Source organism: Papaver somniferum, chromosome 2 (assembly GCF_003573695.1).
Source record: "Papaver somniferum cultivar HN1 chromosome 2, ASM357369v1, whole genome shotgun sequence".
NCBI classification, from domain to species: domain Eukaryota; kingdom Viridiplantae; phylum Streptophyta; class Magnoliopsida; order Ranunculales; family Papaveraceae; genus Papaver; species Papaver somniferum.
In genome coordinates, this window is record NC_039359.1 from 95,779,498 (window position 1) to 95,797,968 (window position 18,471).

The 18,471-nt window shown below is 35.0% G+C and overlaps 1 protein-coding gene across 1 annotated transcript; it reads left to right on the plus strand.

Annotated features, from left to right (window-relative positions):
- The first annotated feature begins 13,020 nt into the window (after positions 1 to 13,020).
- LOC113348472 (mitochondrial import inner membrane translocase subunit TIM50-like) lies at positions 13,021 to 17,708 on the plus strand. The gene is made up of 10 exons (XM_026592251.1): positions 13,021 to 13,512; positions 13,998 to 14,086; positions 14,221 to 14,257; positions 14,450 to 14,511; positions 14,594 to 14,710; positions 14,909 to 15,013; positions 15,105 to 15,203; positions 16,680 to 16,836; positions 16,931 to 17,033; positions 17,344 to 17,708. Exons 1-10 carry the CDS (start codon positions 13,233 to 13,235, stop codon positions 17,384 to 17,386), a joined length of 1,092 nt encoding a protein of 363 aa, XP_026448036.1. The 5' UTR covers positions 13,021 to 13,232; the 3' UTR covers positions 17,387 to 17,708.
- The last annotated feature ends 763 nt before the right edge of the window (positions 17,709 to 18,471 follow it).

Here is an 18,471-nt window from a genome sequence, read left to right on the forward strand (position 1 = left end):
AGGAAGAAAAAATAATAATATAAAAAAATTGCTCAATATCCCTCCGGAATGCAACAATTAGTGTTTGCAATTGTGAATACGTGATAACCAATCTCATCCTTTTAGGAATTATAGAGAAATATAATTCCAATTGGTTTGCATGATTCTTTTGAAAAAAATAAGGAAATCATTATCATATTATTTTTAGAGAAAAATCTACTTTTTGTTTGATGAAGATATCTTGAAAGAATAGAAATCAATAACCTTATTGGCTAAAAGTTCTTAGAATACCAATTTTTACATCTCATTAATGAAAATTGATGGGGAAAAACCAACATTAATTGGTTTGTACAATTAACAAAATTGTGTCGACAAATTAAAAAAAAATATTGTGGTTTTCAATATCGCATAGTCAGCTGACGGATGGTTTCTTACCAAAAAAATAAATGGAAACCATTAATCACATGATCTTCGTCTAATGGACAAAGATACCAATTAAATTGGACGTAGGTTTTTCAACCATGCATGTGAATAATTACCGTGAAGGTAATCAAATTGCGATAATACCAATTATTTGGTAATTACAGATTCAATAGGTAGGGTAAAAGTGTTCATTAACTTAGAAGTTATTAGTCCTTATTTGAGATTATGCGCGCCCGACTTGTTAACCTCTTGGATTTTGAAAAAATCTCAAAAATCTCACAAGGATTGCTTAGTGAACAAAAATAAATTAAAATATATATGTCAAAATCAAAAGCATTGAAAATATGCAAACAAATCTCTGAAATACTACCCACTCGAACCAAGACATAACTATAACTTCATGACCTCAAGGGACAACGATATGAAATTATGGACACTTTTTCATCAAAACAAAATTTAAATAAGATCAATATAGTCATTATAAAGACTAATAATGGCTAACAAGTCGGGTGCGCACCCACTGATCTTTTCTGTCCTACCTATTCCAACATAAAGTTGAACGGTCCCAATTTTGGAGAGTAGCACTAGGAAGAAAAAATAATAATATAATTTTTTTTTTGTTGAATATCCCTCAGGAATGCAGCAATTAGTGTTTGCAATTGTGAATACGTAATAATTCGAGACAAGTTTCGTAGTGTATTATCCGATTAATTCGAGACATATACTTATTGTGAAATATGTCTTTCGACATAAAAATAAATAAAAATAGTCTTAATAGACACACATATTTATCACCTACACATGGATTGCTTTTGGAACAAAAATAAATTAAAATTTATATGTCAAACTCAAAAGCATTGAAAATATGCAAACAAATCTCTGATACTTTGTGACCTCAAGGGACAACGATATGAAATTATGGACACTTTTTCATCAAAAGAAAATTGAAATAAGATCAATATAGTCGCTATAATGAATAATAATGGATAACAAGTCGAAAAACATATTTCACAGGGGATAAGCCCAATAAAAAATTCGATTACAAACAAAAAATTATAAGCTATTATACAATCGTATCAAGTTATACCAATAGATGTGTACAACTAGGCACATGACTGTAACCGAACCAAACGAACAATATACATAAGTATATGTTATGGTTTTGAGTTCGTGATAATTTAAACAAATATATACAAGAAAATAAGGAAAACAATTAGAAAACCTCAGCGATTAGAGCGTGCTGATAACGTCTTGTGAAATAGAAAAAGATAGAAGGAGACACAAACTAGAGGGAGAGAAAGGAGAGATAACTCTATTTATAGAGTTTACATACTTGGCTCCCAAGTAATAGGGTTCCACTAAAGTGGGCATCCATATAATAAACTGACGTTTATAACAAAATATAATTAGTTAGGTTAATAGATTAGTTTGATAATAATTAGAATAAATCATTATCATTGAATTTGTTGATTCAACAACATTAAATCAAGATATTTATGATCATGAAATTCTAGGTGAAGAACCAACTCAGGCAAGTAAAAAAGTTGAACATACAAGTGCTCCAATTACTCATGTACATGTATTAATGTATTGATTTCTTTTTCATTGAATTCGTCATTGTTGTGTCTGAAAAACTCAGTGTAGGCATGGTAAAAGTATGAATATCATGCCGGCAGCGACCGAATCGACATGGTATTCATACTTTCACCATACCGATACACAATGTCCCCTAATTTTGGAATTGTAAGTACACTGCCGGCACAAAAAGTTCATTATTGAGCATGCCAGTAGTAGTGCCGGCATGGTACATTGCTTAACTCTCTATGCCGGCTTATGATGCAAATTTCCCAGAAACTTGAGTTTTTTTCACTTGGCTTTCGACATTAATAGGTTTCAATCGAGCATGCCAGCAATTAATAAATTCGGCATGGTATTCATACTAAAAAAAGTGCCGGCAAAGTAAAACGACATGGTGTTCACACTAAAACTATGTCGGTACGCAAAATCGGCATTGTATTCATGATGAATACAACGCCGGTATTAACTAAAACTGAAAATCTTCATTTACGATTTTTGATTCTAACCTAAACGAATTCTTTTAAAACAAATCGATGATTATGTTTTTTTCAAGGAGGCATATTTATATATATAATAGATTAATCAACGATTTTTTTTTTTGAAACAACGATGAGATCGTGTTGAAATCGATGATGGAGAAAATAAAAATCAAAGAGAGGATCCGCCGGCAGAGAAGGACAAGAAAAGAGAAGGATAAGAGAAGAAGAAGAAAAGTTAAATTACTAAGGGTATTTTAGTATTTTCATACCCGAAACCACCCCTTAGCCGAAACTATCGGATGGGGATATTAATTCATATCCCCAAATTAGTTTTAGTATCCCCTAATTGCGCGTTCTTTCTTTTTGGTTGTGGTTTTAATCCTCCTTTACTTTTAATTCTTATGTGGCAGGTTTAGTGTTCGAAGTATTTTTTTCTCTTGTTGCCCAATTCATTAGGTTACAGTGGTGGGTATGTTTCTGTCTAATCTGTATGCGAAATTGTGAAGGTGGGTGGACTTTGGGTAAACAAAAAGGGTGATAGGGGAAAGGGACTTAGAGGAGTAGCCGGATAAAGTTGGATGGTGAAATCCATGAATTTCTCGTGGGTGGTAAATTCCATCAGAGTGAAATCTATCGGTTGTGATCCTTGTTTTTCACCTTTGCCGCAAAAAGGGGTGGGGGGAAGGGGGATTATTAAGTAGTATATCACTACAACATATGGCTTTTTTAGAACATTATGTAAGAGGAGAGGATGATAATATATAGGTTTTATCTATTATGCAAAAGAAGTTAGTAAAAACTAAAGGGGAGAACATATCACCGTAGTATTGTTTCAAAATTTTGATACAATTAGACTTTGAAGTAAGTGTTTGGGATTAACATACAAGTGCAGTTACTTTAATTATAAGACTTTGAAGTAAGTGGTTTCATTAAGGAAAACAATTAGACCTTAGGAAAAACCGATTTCATTAACAATATGAAAAACCGATTTCGTTAAGGCACTAAACCAATAAGAAAAATCTTCTTGTCTTCAAATCTGCAATAGTCTTCTATACCTGCACAATAATAAACTTGATTCCAACTTATGATCGATCATGCACAGAATGAAGTATATTAGCAATGGATAATCAGAAGTCAACGTCGAATCTAAAATCATATATAAACTATCACTAATATCTTGATCTAGTTTGAATGACCTTATGTTAGAAGACAAGGCTCAAGAAAAATCAAACTAGTTTCAATCAAGAGTTAACAATCGCTAGTCAATCAAATCAATAATCGAAAAATAAAATAACAATGCAATTCTAGTTTTCACCAACAGTACTAGTGGACACTTCTTGATCCCAAAGAAATCTTTAAACTAGCGGACGTAAGAGATTCCGCCTAATTAGGTTACTCTACTCTCCAAGATAGTATTACAAGTAATAATATTACTCGGCTACAACAATGACTACAAAACGATGTGCCTGCCTTAGGATGAATTTATAAGAAGAACAAAACTTCATTATTTATAAATCAAGGTAGTTTGCATACCAAGGAATTTTCATAACAGAAAAATATTCTCAAGATATGCAATAAAACACCTAAATTTGGTTTTGTCTCATTCTAACCAATATCCAATTGTACAACCGAAATTTATCCTTAACAACTCAATATTAGATAGTACTTAACTAATATATCTTTCCAGAGATATGTTTTGATTGCTAGTAAAACAAAAACATATTCATTCGAAAATCTTAAAATGTTATCAACCATTTCGGTTTGGGATCTCACCTTGAGTTTCAAGGAATATCTTTGAACAATTAATAAATAAAATTTCAGCACATGTTCAAATTACTCATTATGTCGACATCTTGAACTTTCCTATTTTGCAAACCCAATTTCCAAATCATACAAACCCTAAGTGTACGTGACTTAATGAAATCGGTTTTTCCTATTGGGACCGTTTCTACCTTGATTCCCAAATAGGTTATGATCGGTTTTACCTTGACTCCTAATATAGGTAGGGATCGGTTCTTCCTTGACTCCCAACATAAAGATCGGTTTTACCTTGATTCCCTATATAGGTTAGGATCGGTCCAAACTTAAGTCTTTCAATAAAAACCGGACCTTTGATCCTCTTTATTTCTTTCAACTACGAAACAAGTTCGTAAATTTACTTCCATAACTCATGTAATTAAACATAGTTTTCTATACATGAAATCAAACCTATGTTCACTACACAATCTAGTAACGAGTTAGAAATATTTTTTTGATGTCGCAATTACGAAGTTCAAAAGATAAGCATTATACTTCGTAATTCAATATACCAATATAAAACATTCATAACTATTGATATATTGTTCCTTGACATTTTGATCATAATAATTTGATCAAGTCTCTAATACTAGATTTCATGTATATAACTTCGCATGTTATGTTTTCAATCAGAAATAACTTGAAAGCTTGAGATATAAAAACGAAAACAAGTCAAGTCATGTATTACTAATCTCAAGTGAAAAGATGATGTATTTGTTGTTGTCGATACGTCTTCGGATTCCCCAGGTATTCATAGTAATACTTGTATGTCTCAACATTTCTAAACTTCCTAGTCTAACCTAACGAAGTTGACTCTAGTAATGTAATCAAGAGACTCATGAGTTTTGATACTAAAATATGACAGCTAATCTTGACATACCAACGCTTGGTGGGTTCAACCGAGCTTTACTCTAACAGGCTGAAATCATGATGGGGTTGGGGTATAAATTGCAGATTGCCTACATGCATCAATGTTCAAGCAACCACTAGGAGTGTATACCTGAACTTAGGGAATTTGTGAGAAACTACTAGGAGTCTGTATCTGAATATCCATTATGTCTATATCTCCTCTATTAGCTGCTATTATTTGAGTCCCTTCCACTAAATTTGGAGTAGAATGACGAATTCCATGACTTCTTTGACTGCTACCACCATGGATTGTATTCATACTGTTAGAGCATTTCTCGGTCGAACTCGCATGCGTTGCTATCTCAAGCATGTTTGTTAATGTTAGTGATCAAAACTATAAGTCTTGATTTCTAGCCTATTTATAGATGTCTCGGACTAGGACATAGATAATGTAGTTAAGCTTAGATCTCTCGGCGTTCATCATTTGAAGAGGAAGAACTACTAAGGGGAGCTTGTGGAACTTCATCAACAAAAGGTATGTGGAGACTTAAACTCATCTATCACTTGGAAATTCTATTTTTACTCTATCTCCTATATTGAGACATAAGTCGTGTTACGATATAGTTTTCTATTATGCACATTTGAGATTTCGAGCTGAGTTTATCTCGCTTATATATTTCTCGAAATGTGTGTTGGTAAGCTTTCGCTTTAGCCATGTTCATCTTACATTCGTGACGAAAGTCCAAATAAGATCATATGAAAATTGCCGAGTTACATCTAACATGGTTTGTGTGCTGCAATTATTGGGTGTTGCCTTGGAATGTTTCATTATGATAATTTCAATAACTTGAAAATCTCTTTGACAAAAAATAGTTTGTGAACAACAACTATATAACGTCCTATAAGAAAGTTTCAATGATTGAAATTAAGAGTTGATGATATAACCATCTTTCGATATAAGCATATATAGTGTGTTTGCACATTAGTGTATAAATCCATAAACCGGGAACCAAGTGTATGCATATGTGTGTATACAAAATTGGTGAAGGAGACAACATAAGTATGCGTACCCGTATGCATACTGGTAGAAGTTTTCGAAACGAAAATATCTGCTATGTTTAGGAATTACAAATTCATAAACTAGTCACCTTAAGTATGCGTACCCGTACGCATACTAGAGGAAGTTTTCGAACCGAAAATATCTGCTGAGTTTGGGAATTACAAACTCCTAAACTAGTCACCTTAAGTATGCGTACCCGTACTCATACTGGCGGAAGTTTTCGAACCGAGAATTTCTGCTGAGTTTGGAAACTTAACAAACTCAAATCTGGTTGCTTAAGTACGCATACTTAAGCTAGTTATTTTGTCAAATCGGTCTGTTCATGAACTTAAGCATTTAAATCTCAAGGAATGCAATCTTTGCAAATAGTGGCTATAATGTTCATGATTAATTCGAGTGAATCAAACCGATTTGGTTTCAATTGTTCTATGAAATTGAACAACTCTTTAACTAGTTTCATTTGAGTCACTTGAACTAGTTATGGATAAGATAAATAAGGTTAATATGAGAGTAAACATATGGCTAACCTCTGTTAACTAATTGTTAGCTAACATGAGTGCACACGTTTGGGTACGGTTACATAAACCTAAATGAGGATACATCTCATTTGTGTATAACAAGCTAAGTTCGATCCAACGGTTGAAAGATATTAGCATGGTTGAATCAGGTTTTTCATTGAACAGTGATTATTGAATGGTTTATTACCAAGGTAACTTGGATTGCAAACCCTGATTTGAAAACTATATAAAGGAGAACTCTAACAACTGGGAAAACTAATCCCCACACCTCCTGTGTGATACTAGTTGTATTGCTAGAGTAGATTCTCTTTTAACCTTAGGTTTCTTCTCGAGACCCTGTAGGTTAACAACTTGAAGACTTCATTGGGATTGTGAATCCAGACCGATACTACTTCTCTTGTAGTTGTGTGATATGATCTTGCTGTTTCTATCGTACGAGTACAATTGTAAAATTGGCTTGAGATTTATTTCTCCGATAGGAAAGATAGAAAAGTAGTCACAAACAATCTTCGTCTCATCGTTTGTGATTCCACAATATCTAGTTTCGTCATCAAACGATTTAGATTATTGTGAGGTGATTGATAAACTGAGTTGTTCTTCGGAAATATAAGTCTGGTTTATCAATTGGTTCATGTTCACCTTGATTTATCAAAAGAAGGAAAAAAAAACTCTAGGGTATTTCCGTGGGAGACAAATTTATTCAATCTTACAGACTTTTCTGTGTGAGACATATTTGTTTATCAAGTCTTCGACTTTGGGTCATAGCAACTCTTGGTTGTGGGTGAGATCAGCTAAGGGAATCAAGTGTGTAGTATCCTGCTGGGATCAGAGACGTAAGGAGCGCAACTGTACCTTGAATAAGTGTGAGATTGATTAGGGTTCAACTACAGTCCAGTCCAAAGTTAATTGGTAGTATGCTAGTATCTGTAGCGGCTTAATACGATATGGTGTTCAAACTAGACTAGGTCCCGAGGTTTTTCTGCATCTGCGGTTTCCTCGTTAACTAAATACTGGTCTCGGTGTTATTTTTTTTCCGCATTATATTTTGTTATATAATTGAAATATCACAGGTTGTGCATCAGATCAATCAATTAGAATATCCAACCTTTGGTTGTTGATTTACATTGATTGACACTTGGATATTGGACTTTGGTACCATCCAAGTTATCTATTAGAGAATAGCTTGGTTGAACCCACCAAGCGTTGGTATGTCAAGTTCGATTGTCATATTTTAGTGAATCAAAACTCATATTAAGAGTCGCTTGATTATGTACTAGAGTCAACTTCGTATAGGTTAGCTAGAAAGTATTAGGATTTGAGACATTACAAGTTTTGCAAAGACTTGAAGATGTGAAGAAGCAAGGAGATACAACGACAACATCATCCTTCCACTTGAGGTTAGTGATATTTGACTTGAACTGTTTCATTCCATAACGTATCTTTCAAGTCGTGCATATTGAAAACAAAACTGCGAATCATGATTGAACTCTAGATAGACATAGTATTAAGGAATACAATACGAGGTTTATTGCTTAACCATTAAACTTTGTAGATAAGACATCGACATAATCGTTTAAATGTTATTGTGATTATGTATGGGTATGAGGTGAGGATTTCATCCCAGGGAACAATGTTTATATGTGTCTTAAGGAAGTAAATTCATGAACTTGGTTTGTGAATCAAAAAGGAAATCGCTAGGTGTTATTGGTATTGTTATTCATTGCATATCTTGTGAACAACCAATTGCCTGACTTATGTATTGGTATGACTTTTATTAGTGAAACCGATCTTAAGTAATCACCTGAGATGGTATGATCGAGTTTGTGATTTTATGACTGACCAAATTTGGGTAAAGGGGAACCGATCCTAGTAAGAGGTGCAGTACATCACAAAGGGGAATCGATCCTTGTATGAGGTGCAGTAAGTTTATAGCAGAAAGGGGAACCGATCCTTTGGACATGTGCAACACGTTCTTAGGCAAAGGGGAACCGATCCTATGGACATGTGCAACAAGTACAAGTTAGATACCATATATATGTGGGGAAACGATCCTAGTACCTAGTCAACCGAATTTTGGAAAGCTAGTGTGACTATGCACATTACTCACATGGAGGTAGAACCGAAACTTGTTTTGGTAGGACCGTTACACCCATGATTTTGTGATTGAGTGTTCTTAATAAATCACATAGTTCTTGAAAGTCAGATGAACCAATTCTAAACTTGTTTGGAAGTGTGGCATATCGGGTTCAAGGTTGTAAGTATGAAAGAGAACTTACAAAGTAAGGATGTCGACATACTTTGAACACGTGCTGTGAATGTTAATCTTTAATTGTTCAAAGTTATTCCTTAATAGCTAAGGGAAGAGAATCCCAGGATCGAAACATAAATAAGTTAAGAATCTTTTAATTAAGGTTATTAATTTCATTTTTAGGAAAATAAGAATTACTAATGTGCATTTACTAATTAAAGATTTTCCGAGAGATTTCGATCATTATTTTTGGACAGAGTATTTCCAGGAATTATGGAAACCTAATTTGTGCTTTAATGAATATCTTGATAATATTTTCGGTATTGGAAATTCCTTGGTGTCCAAACTTCCTAGTCTATAAATACTTGAAGTTTGCATTTCTAGCAAACTAATCCTTCGTAACATCAAACTACCTCTTGTTGTGCTGCTACTGGTGAAGCCGCCTATTCGGAGAGGAGAGTAACCTAATTAGGGGAAATCTCTTACGACCGCTCGTTTTAAAGTCTTCTTTTGGATTGAGAAGATCTATTAGTACCGTTGGTGGGAAACTAGATAATTGCGGTTTATCTTTTGTTTTAGATTGATTTGATTGACTAACGGTGGTTGAAATTTGATTGCACCTAGTTTGTTTATGCTTGAGGATGTTCTCTTCTGATATAAGATTCACTCAAACTAGTTCAGAGTTTCGACAGGGATCTTTAGATTGTTTGTAAATCTAAAGACGATCTTGTGATGATCCATTGTTAACAGATTCCGTTCTGTGCGTGATTGATCACAAGAGATTTAAGTTGTTGGGCGCAGGTATTTATTGAAGATCTAAGAAGATTTGAAGACAAAGAAGATATTGAAGATTTCTGATTTGGGGTTCAAAATCTTTGGTGTGCACAATACTTGTTTCGGTAAAAAGAGGATCCAACTATAATCGGTTTTATCCTTGTGATAGAATTGGATTGATTAGTTGAGTAGATCGACATCAACACAATTCTTTGGATTAAGAGTGTTGATTGCAAAATCTTAACGATTACTTCGGTTTTTGAACATAAGATAGATCTAAGAACCTGACGTAGGAGTTTATGTTAAGATAAACAGAAGAGACTTTGTCCGACTCATATCACTTGGTTGAAGAGAGTTGATACCAAGCAGATTTGTTGTTCCTTTACTGTTTGGAATACAAAACAAAGGAATTGTTCAAAGTACGTGACTTATTCATAAGTTGGAGGCATGGGAATACATACGGAACTAGGTGAACTATAGGTTTAGTTGCTTGGTCTCAACTATACGAAGTTAGGTTATTTTGTATAACGTCTAAATCCTGAGAGTATTCAATTCTGGACAAGGTCCCGGGGTTTTTCTGCATTTGCGGTTTACTCGTTAACAAAATCTTGTTGTGTCATTTACATTATATTTCCGTATTATAATTGTTTTATTATAATTAAAGTAAATTACACAAAACGTTAATTCCTATTTACTTGATAAGTAATCCTATTGTGTTTGGTTAAGTCCGAACCTTTTATCAAGTAAACGTATTTAGTTGTTGTATTGTCTCGATCTCGTATCCATAGATGATCACACGAAGTGTGAACCGATTAGTTGCATTGTCTCGACTCAGTCCATATACAATCACTTTCGGAGAAAGGACTTATAGGTAGGAAAAGTTTTAGATTGAGGTATATTTGGGTACCCTTGTCTTTTTATTATCTCTCTTGTATTTAATTAGACTCGAAGATTTCTATTTGCTCGAGTAAGAATTAAATTGAGAGATCGAGATATTACACTATTTGATATACTTTATTCTAGATTGAGTCTGACTGTCTAGTGGATTCTCTATAAAGTGTATTGGAGTAAGTCCTCTCAGATTACCAAACGAATTGTTGGGTGTGGTTGTTAGACCCCCGCATTTTCACATACCATCACAACTTAAACCTATTTGAGAACTTGTTCTTTTATCGGCACCACTTTGAACCTGTGCCACCACGACTTACACTCATACCATCATTTCTTGAACCTCTTGGAGTGTCAGAAATTGCAAACGTCAAATTGTCCTTTGGATCTACATCTGGTTCAAGTGAAAAGTCTGAAATCCATAAGAAGATGCATTAAAGCGTTCAAATGGTTCTGGTACTCTTCTGGTGATGTCACCACCCCATAATATAACTTCTGATGCAGACCTTCATATCCAAATGGAACAGTAATAATGTCTTACGAATGAGATAAAGTCTTGATATCCCAAAATATTTAAGGCATATTGGACGAACCCATTTGACTAGTAGGATACGTATATGCTTCCCCCGTCGGTGGTGGGGGTTCGGATGGAAGATCAGTAAGTGGCATATTGTCAATTGCTGGAAAATCCACACCCAGGTTTTGTTGTTGCACAACAATATTTGGCTTGCAAATCTTCTTGAACCAACTATAGTAATCAAAATCATTTTATGTGATTCGGTTCAAATCTTCAGGTTCTTCCCAAGGTTCTTCATTATTTAAACAACTTTATGCAATCATCATGTGAAATTATCGAGGTTAGAAACGAGTTGGTTGCTTTTACCTTTCTGTCTTGTAGTTGAAAAATATGTTTTTCTCCATAGTACCAAATACCATGACCAGTGACAGGACCGTAGAATTCTCTGTGCTGATTCTTGATGCTACTTGTCAAGAGAAATATTCGGCATCTCGTTCATGTTTACAGTTGTTCTGCACATTTGTTGCATCCTCTGGATTGCAACGACATTTCGACCGTCATTTATCTGACCAATCCAATTATCGGCTTTGTACTTGTACACGACTGGATAAATTATACGGTTATTGCAAAGATCAAACAACAAAGTAAGTATGAATAACATTGATAAACATTGTTGTTTTAGTATATTTACCAGATTAACAATTAAATTGATAATGAATCAAATAATAGAAAGTGATTGTGGATTGTGGTTCTTACTCCCAACAAGACCCAAAATCCATTCAAGCTATATGAAGTAACACACGAGCATTCACTGAAAGTTAAATATAGTTCACCTAAAATTGCAGACCCCCAATCATATGTTGATGCTTTAGATAAATCTTTTAAAGCTTCGAGAAAACCAACTAACTCCACCGAGCTATCATTGGGGAACATAATTTTGCATGGGATGTATAACATAAAAATACGTTCAAGATCAAGATAATCAACATGGAACAAATTTGTTGTTATTCGCTTAGGTTAACTGCCATTCTCCTAGTATAATGCTTCAAAAAACTCTTCAACCCAGATACTCTTATTCCATTTGTGTGTAATTTTCTGGATTTTGGCTTTCCTTCAATGCCATTTGAGTACAGTGAAGTAGTTGTTTCCATCTTCCTTCCTACTCCCGCTTTAATTGGTTAAATGGAAGTAAATCTCCCCCGCATATTATTCCCATCAACACGTACAAATCTAACTGTGTAAACCCTAAAAATAACATGGTCATAATTATAGTCTGTATCTAAACTAAACATTTAATCTAGATAAACTAACAACTGAATTGGAAAAAATAAAACTTACCACATTCAAAATCCTTGAAAAAGAACGCATTTGCGGTATTCCGCCGATATTCTAATATAACTCGTACAACTTGAGTCATGTGGTTTTTCCTTTTCATATAGTATAAACGCTGCCAAGGATATATTCTCACGCCGTCTTGAACAAGTAAGGGAAGGATCTCAAACACACTATTGATCTCAGACCGCCCACCTCTTAGTTTAAGTAAACCAACTCGCTCGGGATGGCTAGATATATGCCTAGATAATACACCAAAACCAACTAGTTGTCTAATATTTACGAACTCTTTTTCTTTATCCTGAATCCAGACGCCATCACATATTGTAAAGATATATTTTCCTTTATCTTTTCTGTTTCTTTTTCTTTGTCTAACTTTTTTGGTACTCATTTTCAAAATAATCACTCAAAAAAAATTGTTCTCATTTGATCTCGGAAAAAGAGAAAAAGAAATATGTGTACGAAAGACTGAAGAAAATAATGTCATTTATATACTACTGTAGAGCACCAACCGTGGCCGGTGAAGTCTCCATCGAACCGGTTAGACTATATCGTTCAATAGAGACTCCATCGCCAAACAATCCTACCGGCTGGATGTGCGGGCAAGGTGGGGCTCAGCTATGCTGCTGAGTGGCCTTGGAATAAAATTGGGGGAAGGCTCAAAGTACCTTGAACCAAAAGAAACCTGCCTCTCTCTCTGGTTTACTTTTCTTCCCAGCAAAACTCTTGTTAAAACCCTACTTCTTCCATTAGCTAAAAATTCCTTAAAGGAAACTAAAACTACTGAAAAATGTCACAGCTTCAATCACGTCGACTTCTCTTATTCTTAGCAAACAAAAGTAATCGATTTCATTCAACAGTTTCAAGAAATCCACCAAAGGCACCCATAGTTTCTTCTGCATCTCTTCTCAATAATGCTAGCAATAGTAAATCTCCCCCTATTCCTCCTCCTATCCCTGTTCCTAACATGGGTTTTGAAGACGACGATCATGATCCATGGAGATTTTTGAAGTTTGGGCTTTTTGCATCTCTTGCCGGAGCTGCTATTACTGCTGGTTATGCCACATATGGTTAGTACTTTGTATTCACTTCTAGGGTTTTTCTTTGTTGTGATCTTGATTTGATCTCTGGTTTGGGATAAATTATTTGAATGAGAGAACCCCATTTGACTAATTGATAGGTAAAAAAGTTATAATCTTTTGAAATCATACTGTGAAAATACTTATACCCTAATTATTTTTAATCCTTGTACTGTATGATCCGGGTGATAAAATGATTGATTGTGGTGAACTAAAGGGAGGGTGGAAAATGCTCTATTTGTATCCATGTTCCATTGTTTGATTGATTCAAGTTTAATCCTGAATCATTAGATTCATTTATTTAATTGATATCCTCCTCATGAGATTTTGAGCTGTCAATTTGATAATTGAAGAAAGAAAAGGGGAAACTATGAGGAAGTTTGGGAAGTAGAAAGAAATAATTACTTGCATTGTTTTAGAAACGAATGCCCTTATTGTCATTTCTAATAAAAAAGAAATGTAAGTTGATTTTGCAGCTTACTCCTTGGAAGAAGTGGATGAGAAAACAAAGTCATTACGACAAGCTACAAATTATGCTGTAGAAAATGATGCACCTGGTCTCGAGGTATGTATGGCTCTAGGTGTTAATATCAAGATAGTTTTTTATGTTGGTTGTAACCGTTTATTTATATTGATATCTTTATTGTGTGAATCTAAATGTTATCAGAAATGTAACCTCTCTCTTCTTCTCTTGAACAGAAATTTAAGGCCCTGGCTTACAGAACTGCAATGAAGGGTGAGCGCTTTTATCAAATTCCTTGGACGGATTTAATCTTCTGAGTCTCGGCATTCTACATTCTTACATAAGCCGCATCAGGATGCGCCTCTTTATTACACTTCCTATAATCCGTAGTGGACGAGTTCTCATCATTTGATTAGTGTTCTCAATCACACGATTGATTTCAGTAATTTTATTCTGTTATTGCAGTCCCTGCTAAATCCACTGAGCTGTACCTGGATCTCAGAAAGACATTGGAAGAACATGTCCGGGTGTGTATTATATTGTACATTTGCTGTCTTTTTTTTTTTTTCTTATCTACGAGTAATCTCTTATCCCTTTCTATTCGTGAAGGGTTTTACAGAACCAACATCTGAAAAGCTTCTCCCAGATATGCATCCTCTGGAGGCCCCACATGTTTTTACTCTTGTGCTGGATCTGAACGAGACATTGGTACACTCTGATTGGAAGGTAAGCTTCTGCTCTTTGGTGAAGTTGTCACCTTCATCTTTGTGCTGCAGCCTTTCACAATTATTACATCATAGTTCAATCCATATGGCTTGTGAGTTACTTGTTGGAACTATGGATTTGTATGAAGAGCTTTTGTTGTTTGGGCTTGCACTTCGTCAATTTTAACTGATAATGAAAAGTTTTTCTTGCCGTTTTAAGCGTGAAAGAGGATGGAGAACCTTCAAAAGACCAGGAGTTGAAGCCTTTTTGGAACATCTTGCCCAATTTTATGAAATTGTTGTTTATTCTGATCAGCTACAGATGGTAAGTTGATTTACTGGTTCCACCGGACGATTTGTTATTTGCCCCTGTTATTGATTATTCTCTAATTGTTTTGTTTGTGGATGCACTCTAGTATGTCGATCCGATAATTGAAAGGCTTGATGCAAAGGGATGTATACGATTTAGGCTATCAAGGTCTGCAACCAGATATCAGGATGGGAAGCATTATAGGGTAATTGTTGTTCTCTTGCTTTATTATTCTCTACTATTGCAATTATTTGGTTGTCTTTTGTTCTATGCTCATTATTATTTGCTTGCATGTGTTTAACTTGATCGCTTGGTTGCCACTCGTAGGATGTGATATTATTCTCACTTTTGGTTTTCAATGCTGATTGGCAAGCTTACCTAGCATTTGATCTCCCAGACCCTAGTTTAGGAAGAGTCTCTCTGTAATGGCTCTGGTCACTAAAGCAAAATGTGCACATTGTATGTAATGCTTTTGATAGTCTGCGATTTTGGTGTACATGTTGATAACTCATGTTTTTGGTTCTATAATAAGTTGGCTTGCTAGTAACTCAAACTTAACACCATAAAGTTTGCAAAACTTGCTATTGTATCAACATAAGAGTGTAAACTTCATACCAAAACTAACTTAAGCGAATCCATTACTGGAAAAATAAGAAACTGGAACATAAAGCTTACAGTCATAGGTAGTAATTTACAATCTCCGGCAATATTTCAGTTACCTCAAAAATCGGATTATTTTTGGAATTCAATCATTTCGTGTTGGATAATGACAATTTAAGGCAATTGTGTCATTATTCACATTTAATTTTGATAAGAATTAATAAAATATGTGAATATCTACTATAAAATTTAGAAAACGTATTATTTAAGATACTTTACCCACAATATAGGTTAACTACGTAAATGTAGTTGTGTTCCTACATATTAAAAAGATTCAGCAAATTTTAAGTAAGTTCCCCCTTATTTGTTTGGAAATATTCAGGTAAACTAAACTTTGGCTGAAAAAGTACAAGATTGTAGGTGAAATTTCGTATTGGTCACACTAGAAACTGATTTATTTGGGCCAAAGATAACGAAATGTTGTACCTTTAAAAGTTTATAGATACATACTGTTCATAGGCTATGTTAAGTTTGTATCAATGTTTAGAGAACAGCCATTATAACGTCTCGGGGATCCATTACGCTTTTAACCATAAAACAGTTTTGGCTGAACACTAATCAAAAGATGATTTAAAACGTAAAAAAGAACAGCCATTGTAACTTGGAAAATGAATACTAATGAAATCATGATTATTATTCTGTAGCATTTCTAAGGTCTGATCCTGTCTCTGGTTCAGCCGCCACTCCTTTATATTGTCAATTTGTCATCAAATCTATTTGAGTTCCCCACCCCCACCCCCCTTTTAATTCTTGTTTTGTATTAAGTGTTCCTGTTATATTGGCCTGTTACATACACCATGGCATGACCTTGAAAAACAAAAAGAAACGAAAAAAGCCAAAAAGGTACAGTTATATTAGGAGGGATGATTAACTTGCTCAGAATTGGATCATTTAGGATTTCATCTACAAAAAATCCCTATTAGTTTCATCTGCGAGGCATTTGTTCTCAATGATGCTCTATAAAAATAAACTAGCATTATCAGGGGATGAACTGCTTTATGTAATATAACTTCGTGTGCAGGACTTGTCAAAGCTGAATAGAGATCCTAAAAGGATCATATATGTAAGTGGTCATGCATTAGAATCTACACTGCAGCCAGAGAATGCTCTTCCAGTTAAGGCTTGGAAGGTCGACCCAGATGATACAACTCTTTTGGATCTTATTCCATTTCTAGATTGTATGTAATCTTATACTTCTCTCGTAGTGGGATGATTGTATTAACTGTCTATGAGTATGACAATTTAAAAACCTGACCTGATTTAATTCAACAGTTGTTGCTCGCCAGAGACCTGCTGATATTAGACCAGTGCTTGAATCTTATAAAGGCCAGGATATTCCAACTGAGTTCATCAAACGTTCAAAGGAGCTTCAGAAGTAAGTAACTGGTTCAGTTGGTTATTTTTGTACTCTTCATGTGGATCAGGAAGAGAGGTATTGATATCTTAATGCTACATATTGGAAAATTCTTTTGTATGCTCATATGCATCCTTGGGTGTGACAAAATAAATAATTATGGAAGGTATATCGTCCAGTTATGTAGGCATCATTACTTTCGCATAGGGGTTTCAGTACAGTAGGTACCCAATCAGCTACTGTACTGAAATATACAGTAGCAGGCTTAAATCATTTATGTGAAATATACTCTACTTCGGTGGATGCTGAAACTTTTGTGGTGATTATGCAGGCTTAAATCACAGAAGCAGCAGCCTGGCCGTCTCTGGCGATGATCCACATGAAGAGTACAAAGATTAGTACAAACTTTTGTTGTGCCTCAAAGATTAGATTATGGGAATGACTAGTTTAATTGATCTTTAGTGAAAAGATAAGAAAGAAATATAACCTATATCAGTTTCATGGGATTCTGTTGGAAGATTTTTTTCCTTACCTGGAGCTTACCGTTTTATTGCATACAAGCCCCTAACCTGGTGCTTATAACTTGTGTGAAGAAATATTAGATTTTTTGTTATCATCAGTTACACTGAAAACATTTTTATAAAGCTAGAGGCTAATCAGCTAAATCAATGAACAAAGAAATTAAACTTTCCTTGAGCAGAATTTTAAGTTAAATTTGATTGGCAAAACATTCGGGGTCTTGCCCATTTCTGTGTCTAAACGTCTAACTGCAGTGAAATAAAATACTTCAAGAAACCTGTTCCTGTTGAGACCTCTTTGTCGCACCTGTCGACCCATCGTATTGTGCTTCTTTATCTCATTCAGACCCTTTCAGACCCTTTTTAGAACCCTAACGCTCCAGCTTTTCCTGTTGAGACCTCTTTGTCGGCCCTTAACCCCGGCTTTCTACTCACCAGAGTTGTAATCAACCCACGACCCGTCATCGTATGATGCTTCTTGTGTAACTCATTCAGAACCTTCTTGTGCAACTCAGAGTCCCAACCAGAGGGCATCGGTTGGGAAAAGATCACTGCACGCTGTTGTTCAAGCGTTCCTCGCGTCTGCACCACACCATATTTGAGCTTGTCACTGAAATACCCTGTCAACTTTTTTCTTAGGTCCTCTGCTGCTATCCTGTTCTCATGTATCACCAATACATGTGTTTTACAATCAAGAGTTCCGTCCAGCTTCTTTTGCGTCTCCTCGACTGAATCCATGCTTTGCCAAACACTATTGCTAGGTTCCAGGGCTTCCATTGGTTGGTTGGAGATGCGAGGAACCTCAATTTTGATCCACTCACTCATGACAATGATGCTACCCATATAAATCATGCTATCAAATGTGCATTTAGCAATCCCTTCTCTAGGTGGACTGTTCGGTTCACTACAATCTTGTTTTGCAGCCCCAAGAACCATCCCCC